Genomic DNA, 7,234 nt, shown 5'->3' with positions numbered 1-7,234 from the left:
TGCGATACACCTAAGTGATAAAAATAGTTTAATTAAAAACCCTATGGTTTGATTAAATTAAAACCCCGTTAAAAACACAAACTCATATAACCCCTCTGATCCCCTGTGGTATTTCCACACCTGAACACGCATGCGCACACACACACGAAACTGGTCAAATCGGTTTGGTTGGCCGCCATCTTGGACCAGTGCCATCGTATTACTGAACGCGCATGCGCACACGCACGAAACCGGTCAAACCGGTTGTCAAACCGGTTTGGTTGGCCGCCATATTGGACAGGTGCCATCGTATTACTGAACGCGCATGCGCACACGCACACGCACGAAACCGGTCAAACCGGTTGTCAAACCGGTTTGGTTGGCCGCCATCTTGGACAGGTGCCATCGTATTACTACTCTCAGTAGCTCAGTCTAAAAATAACACAATCGCACACGCATGCCGTGATAACAATCCATGGATTTGTGTGGAGACTTTTGAATAAACAAAGTTATGACTGAGCTGAAGTTAAAACTCTGGTGTAACTTGAGACAGATCTGGGATTCATTCTGGAAAGTTTTTGGATTTCAGTCACGGCAGCTCTAAAATTTCACTGATATAAACAGAAATTGTTTTAAAACGTAAACATTTGCATTAAATATGGTCTAGTAGTGGCTGTAGCACAAGAGATAGAAAAGGCCATGTATTAATTAGAGGGTTGGTGGCTTGATCCCTGGCTGCTCCAGTCTGCAGGTCAGAGTATGGACATGATACTAACCCCAGAGGTTGCAATCTGATGTGTTCATCAGAGCATAAATATTACATAGAAAGCACTGAGGCACAGAAAAACGTACATACTTGTGTTAAATATACACTTGCATATAGAGAATTATTCTTTAACAATCCTTGACAGGTGAAGGTTATGTTTTTCTTGCCTTGTGCAGACCTATTACTATGACACTCCATCGTGAGGATAATGGCAGCTGTTTGTTCTGGTAAGTAATGTTTCTGATTGGTTTCTAACAGTTTTTATTCTTTCACTTGCAGTCCTGGTGGAGATTTATACTTAGTTCTTTTTGGGTCAGGCTTATAGAGTTATTAAATCTTTTTTTAAATGACATTTTTGGCCATTAGGAAAAAAACAGAAATAAAGTTTCACTAAGAATCTTTAGACGCTCCTAAAAACCTCTAGTCCCTGCTGCAATCTGCACTCTAAGGGATCATCTAGGAATAGTGATTTTTTTTTTCCTGAGGTCTGATTGGTCAGTAAGTGGAATTTTCCTGCCATTGAGTCTCTAATTAGGAAAATAAGATGCCCTGGAGCAAGTTAGGTCTGCTACATTGTGATGTACCTTAGTAAATGAAGCAACTTCAAAATCCTGAAAAAAAAAAAAGAGTTAAAACTGAAGTTAATCTGTAGCTCTGAGCAGGTCTGGGATTATTTTGGGGGTGATCCAGTTTGTGAAACAGCTCTTCAGCATTTGTTTGTGTGATACAGCTTCATGTGACTCCACCTGCAACATTAGAGCAGTGAAGAGGTGGACCGGTCAACAAGCTCTGATAGCAGCTTCCTAAAATAAAACTTAAGTAACACCCCCACCCCCACGCTGGGGTCAGACTAGATTACAGACAGACAGCTGGAGAACAGACGGAGGAAAGGACGAAGCTGAAACTCAAGGGAAACACTGGATTTCTGACAGTGGTAAACAACTTCAGTGACTGAAGCTGTTAGACTGAAATCTGACATTCTGTTTTTCTGGCTCATTGTTTATCTCAGTTTCCTTCTTTTTGTTTATCTGGCCATCAAGATGGTTGTTATTAATTTTCTCCATTAAGCTGGGCTGTCTGCTTTAGGCTCTGAGTGCACACATTAAAAGGTGCTTTTTGGGGGTAATTCCACTCTTCTCCTGATGAAAATGATCCCTGTGAGTGTGCCACCAACTTCAATCAGAGCTGTTCTCAGATGATGATAAGATCTGTAAAAAAACACAAAACTTTAACAGTAAAATAATCTGAGAGATTAATGCTTCACAAAGTGGTTAAACTGGTGAACTTGAACTTTGAACTATATTACACTTTCTGCCTCCAAGTGTTACCAGTATGTCTTTAGCAGCTGTTTGTCCAGTATTTGTTGGTAGTGAACATGGGGGCGCTTGAGTTTCCATGCTTTTAAGCTTGCAGGTAAACCTTGTTGTAGTTATTTTTATTTTTTTTTAAATCATCAAACACTGAGTTTGTACAAAGTATGTTCAGAAAGACTTTGCAGCTTCTTTACGTGATAAAACGATTAAGTTAGAAACAATAAATATCTGATTGGTGTCACTTCCCATTTGTTACAGTGACATCATGGCAGGACCCAGGATCTCTCGCTCCACATCATCTGCTTCCAGTCTGACTTCTGACGATTATTCTCTCTATAGTAATCTGAGTGAAGAAGAGCTGCTGCAGCTTGCAATTGAGCGCAGCCTAACTGACACACATGGCAACACCACCGAATCCAACACCATCAGTGCCAACAACACCATCAGTGCCAGTACCCCCAGCTGTGTCCAGCCTTCTCATTGTCCTGACAAACTGAACCCAGCCATAAACACAAACCAGCCCAGCTACAGAGCTCAAAATTCATTTCAAGCACAGACCACAGCACACTACAGCTCACCAAACCCACCACCTCAAAAGCCTCCTGATCCGTGAGTAGCCTCCATTTTTATTCTTAGTCTCTTCTGACCAAGTATGTGGATAGTTGAATATATTTAGAGCTTCGGATCATTGATGAGTTTGCATGTAGAGTGATTGATTGATTGTTATTGAATGTGTTCTGATTGGATGCAGACCCTGTGTCCTTGTTCTCATTAGCTGCAGGTTCTGTGTCTGTGTCCTGATTGGCTGCAAATCCTGTCTTCGTGTTCTCATTGACTGTAGTTTCCTTGTCTGTAGTTTGATTGGCTGTTGTCTTTGTGACTGTGCTCTGATTGCTTTCTCTTTTTGGAACTGTGTCCTAATTGGCTGCTGTCTCGTCAGGAAGACATTTGATGGGACAATCAGTCTGTTTGTCACGGGTTCTGGGAAGAGGATGGTGGCATATCGCAGACATGATGGCAGTCTGGTCCACATCTGTCCCGAACCTGAAGAGTGAGTTTAGTTCTGCTCCTAACATGTACATCCATTTGACTCACCTCTGAACAAGGTGTTCCAGTTGGCTGATTGGTCTTGTCACTGCAGGGAGGAGGAACCTTTGTTCAAAGCAATCCGTGAAGGTGATGCAAGCAGAGTGAAAGCACTTGCAATGTGCCCAGGAACAAACTTGATGTTGCCGAGTAAACCGGGCTGGCTGGCAGTTCACCAGGCAGCGTGGTTCGGCAAGGAAACCTGTCTGCGCATGCTGCTGTCAGGTAGGTTCACCTATTCAAAATTACAGAGAACAACTGAGCACACCTGCAATACCGTCTTTGGTTTGAGCAGCTCAGCCTGGGATGATCAACAAGAGGACAGAACATGGCGAGACAGCACTGCTGGTTGCCGTCAGTAGAGAGCATCTGGGATGCGTTGAGGTGCTCCTGGGAAGAGGAGCTGATCCTGACATTCCAAACTATGACAAAGAGACACCACTGTACAAAGGTAAAAGAGACAGGACACACATGGAGAAGAGAAACCCCCCCCAAAGAAAAACAGAAATGATGATGCAAATGGATGAAAGGGTCCTAACCTTTTTTAAATGTAGGATTTTTATCCCATCTTCATAAGTTTTAATTAGGAGATTAGACTCTCTTTGACATCCAGTAGGAACAGCTTCACCAAGCCACTAAAAACAACCAATTTGACCAGCTCTGCATGAAATTTTAATCTACGTGGACTATATTTTGGAGATTGCCAATTTATAAACATAGACCGAGCAGTCATACCAGCATGAGTCTCAGCTTGAATCAACTGCATCTGATTCTTGTTTGGGTGAAATGTCCCTTTTATGTCTCCAAAAGTTGATTCTGTTCATCTGGACGTAGCGTTTTCAGTGGAAGACTGAAAACACTATGTTCAGAACAACAGAATCAACTTTTGGAGATTTACTTTTGGAGATTTACTTACCTGGATAATTGAGAATGTATCAAGATGTCCCTTTTATGTATTTTCCAATCTGTAGCCTGTGAGAGGAGCAACCCAGCAATTGTGGCAGTGTTGCTGAACCACGGAGTAGTGGTGAACACTCGCTGCATTCAAGGGTGGACAGCACTACAGGAAGCTGTTAGCCGAAACAACCTGGACATCTGTGAGATGCTCCTGAAGGCCGGTGCCAAACACAGCATCAGCAACATGTATGGCATCACACCACTCTTCACCGCTGCTCAGAGTGGGCAGCTCGCCACGCTGCGTTTTCTGCTCAAACATGGTAAATAATGTGGTTAATGAACTTGTTGCACACTGAACACCTCTGTTGCCACTGAATTAACTCCACCTTTGACCCCACCCCATCTCCCATTTTGCAGGTGCTGACATCAACAGCCAGGCAGCTGATGGCGCGACAGCTCTGTATGAAGCCACTAAAAATGGACATGAACAAGTCGTTGAGCTTCTCATTTCCCAGAATGCTGATGCCAACAAACCAGGAAAGAGGGGACTGCTACCTCTTCATGTTGCCGCCCAGAGAGGAAGTGACACGTAGGTACACTATGAAATGTTTACCGAGTTGTGCAGACTCACTGGAGTTAATTTGGTATTTAATAGTGGCATTGTGTTAAGTGTGGCTACCTTGACTCATCCAGGTATTAGGTATCTGGAGCAATTTTAGGGAGCAACAGCATTAACCTTAAGTGTTCCCAGTGTTTCTAGACCAAAGTGGCCCAGATGTTCCTGGGCACAAGTGGCATTCTTTCTGGCCATGGTGTTTCTGGTCATAGGTGACCCAGGTTTTTCTGGTGCTAAGTAGCCAAAATGTTTCTGGCCATAAGTGGCGAAGTGTTTCTGATTGTAAGGGCACTAGGTTTTACTGCTTGTACAGGGCTGAGGTGTTTCCGGTTGTAAGTGGATAAAATGTTTCTGGCTGTGAGTTGCCATTGTTGTTCTGACTGTAAATGCCCCAGCTGTTTCTGATCGTAAGTGACCAAGTGTTTCTGTCCGTAAGCGTGACTAAGGTGTATCAGTTTAGGCTAATTGCTAGGTGTTTCCTGTTCCCAGCATAGTCTCCATGTTGATCCCAGCCACCAGTAAGGCCAGAGTCCGGCGGACTGGCATTAGCCCTCTGCACATGGCAGCAGAGCGTAACCGTGATGATGTCCTGGAGACTCTAATCGGGGCAGGGTTCGATGTCAACACCCAACTATCAGAGGAGTGGTCTAGGTTGTACGAGGACCGCCGTAGTACGGCACTCTACTTTGCTGTTATCAACGACAACATCGATGCTGTGCAAATGCTCCTGACTGCTGGCGCTAACCCAAACTTGGATGTGTTCAAGCCTGTGATGGTAGCAGCAAGGCAGGGCTGCATCCAGACCATCACACTGCTTGTAGAACATGGCGCTGAGATCAATGCTACCATCCCCACCCACCCCACTACTTTCCCTGCCGTGTACATGTTCTCAATGAAGTACCTGCCTATGTTCAAGTACCTGCTAGACCATGGAGGCAATGCCCTTTCCTGCTTCAATTGTGTGTATGGCAGTCGTCCTCACCCACCAATCAAAACCAGTCGAACAGAGAGGGATGAACTCCATGATATCGACCAAGCTGTCCCAAGAAGAGCCATTCAGGTGACCTCTATTTTTCCTTTTAATTTTATGTTTATCTGGTAAAATGAAACAAATCCAGGTAAAAATCAAAACAACAAAACCATTACCATAGCTACTCAGGTTGCCTTGTTTGAAACGGGGTATTTAAAAACTTTGTTAATGTGTGTGAAAAGGGGACATTTAAAGACATATCCAGGATAACTTTTTATTATCTGACAGTGATCATTAACATTGTACATAAGCCAGGTTATCTGAATCTAGCTCTGAGTGCATGCAGTTGGGCTGTATGCTTGGGTAATACCTGAAAGTACCTGGCAAAACCTTACTGCCTAATCACAGTACGGCCTTCAGGTGACCTCACGATAAAGTTAAGGTGTAACTAATTGTTTGATACACTCACGGACTGACAGTTCTGTGAGATGATATCCGTCCCCAGTATCTGTCGATGGGCGGGGCCAATTATTGATGTCTTGTTGGATTACGTCGGCCATGTGACTCTTTGCTCCAGACTGATGGAACACCTGGACAGTTACTCTGAATGGACCTGCATAAAGGAGAAAGCGGGTAAATCAAAAAGTGATAATTGATTCTTCTGCAATTTTACTGATTTCAGTGTTAATAGTTATTCTAGTGTGTTTCCAGGCTAACCAGTCTGTTTGTTTCAGCTCCACCGCGCCCACTGCTGCAGCTCTGCAGGCTGCAGATTCTTCACCTGGTTGGTCGCCGTTGGTTGAAGAAGTTGCCACTCCCTGGGGGTCTGATCCGTTTCCTGCAGCATCAGGAGTTGATGTAGATTGACTGATGTTTATAATCTGGATGGTTTGACTGAGAGTTATTGATTAGCTCTGATTTTTTTTTTTTTTTTAAGTTGGTACCCTGATGGTGCTGGAGACAGCAGTGGTAATCCACTCTTAATGCTGCACGAACCTTTTTTTTTTTTTTAGTTTGGATTTTGAATAAATAAATGCCACAAGTCAAACCCCAGGGGGCACAAAGACTTGGCCTAAACAGCCAAGATGACTCTGAACTGTCTCTGACCGATTTTGAGTGATTCAAAGTCCAGACTCAAAGGTTTTTTTTTTTTTGGGGGGGGTTTGTGTGTGTGTGTTTGTGTTGTTTGATGTGTTGACATACTGCAAATCAATTTCCCATTGGGGACAATAAAGTTACCACTGAGCACTGAGACTGATCATCTGGGGAGACTCCTGAAGGTCTTCACTAATGACTCCCACCTAAATGGAGACTGAGAGGGTCTTTCTGATCAAGCAATGCAAGGCCTGCATATTTTACCCAGGAATCATTTGAGGATCTGAAGGTTTCTTGTTCTGAATAATCTGAAAGAATAGAAATAATTATTTTTTTAATGACAAAAGAAACAAGGAGAAAGACTGTGATCCTCATTTTCAACTCATGACATTGTGGAAGGACAAAAAAAAAAATCAACTTGACGGGGAAATGATTAAAAAAAAATACAAAAACAAACATATTCTGATTTGCTCAGGGTTAATATCCCGAAGAAGCAGACAAGATGTCCAAAG

General features: G+C 43.3%; 1 protein-coding gene across 2 annotated transcripts; it reads left to right on the top strand.

Annotated features, from left to right (window-relative positions):
• Nucleotides 1–6: 6 nt before the first annotated feature.
• Nucleotides 7–6,774, top strand: asb2a.1 (ankyrin repeat and SOCS box containing 2a, tandem duplicate 1). 2 transcript variants are annotated; one of them, XM_005753319.1, is made up of 10 exons: nucleotides 7–1,679; nucleotides 2,317–2,667; nucleotides 2,999–3,109; nucleotides 3,200–3,369; nucleotides 3,440–3,595; nucleotides 4,116–4,361; nucleotides 4,459–4,630; nucleotides 5,147–5,717; nucleotides 6,107–6,260; nucleotides 6,362–6,774. In XM_005753319.1, the coding sequence occupies exons 2-10, from the start codon at nucleotides 2,324–2,326 to the stop codon at nucleotides 6,487–6,489; spliced, it is 2,052 nt and encodes a 683-aa protein (XP_005753376.1). In that variant the 5' UTR covers nucleotides 7–1,679; nucleotides 2,317–2,323; the 3' UTR covers nucleotides 6,490–6,774. The 2 variants fall into 2 exon arrangements, with proteins under 2 accessions (XP_005753376.1, XP_005753377.1); XM_005753320.1 differs by lacking the exon at nucleotides 7–1,679 and having other exon boundaries at nucleotides 2,601–2,667; nucleotides 3,003–3,109.
• Nucleotides 6,775–7,234: the final 460 nt, after the last annotated feature.

The sequence above is a fragment of the Pundamilia nyererei genome, unplaced genomic scaffold, assembly GCF_000239375.1.
Source record: "Pundamilia nyererei isolate P.nyererei 1_Seehausen unplaced genomic scaffold, PunNye1.0 scaffold00421, whole genome shotgun sequence".
Taxonomy (NCBI): domain Eukaryota; kingdom Metazoa; phylum Chordata; class Actinopteri; order Cichliformes; family Cichlidae; genus Pundamilia; species Pundamilia nyererei.
The sequence above is the reverse complement of the archived record's forward strand: the minus strand, read 5'-3'. Positions and strand labels throughout refer to the sequence as shown.

Bases quoted from the DNA above. Each gene is read 5' to 3' on its own strand.
- asb2a.1 (XM_005753319.1), top strand. From the start codon at position 2,324: ATGGCAGGACCCAGGATCTCTCGCTCCACATCATCTGCTTCCAGTCTG. The intron at 3,370-3,439 runs GTAGGTTCACCT...TGGTTTGAGCAG, and splicing joins TCTGCGCATGCTGCTGTCAG to CTCAGCCTGGGATGATCAAC. The intron at 6,261-6,361 runs GTAAATCAAAAA...TGTTTGTTTCAG, and splicing joins CTGCATAAAGGAGAAAGCGG to CTCCACCGCGCCCACTGCTG.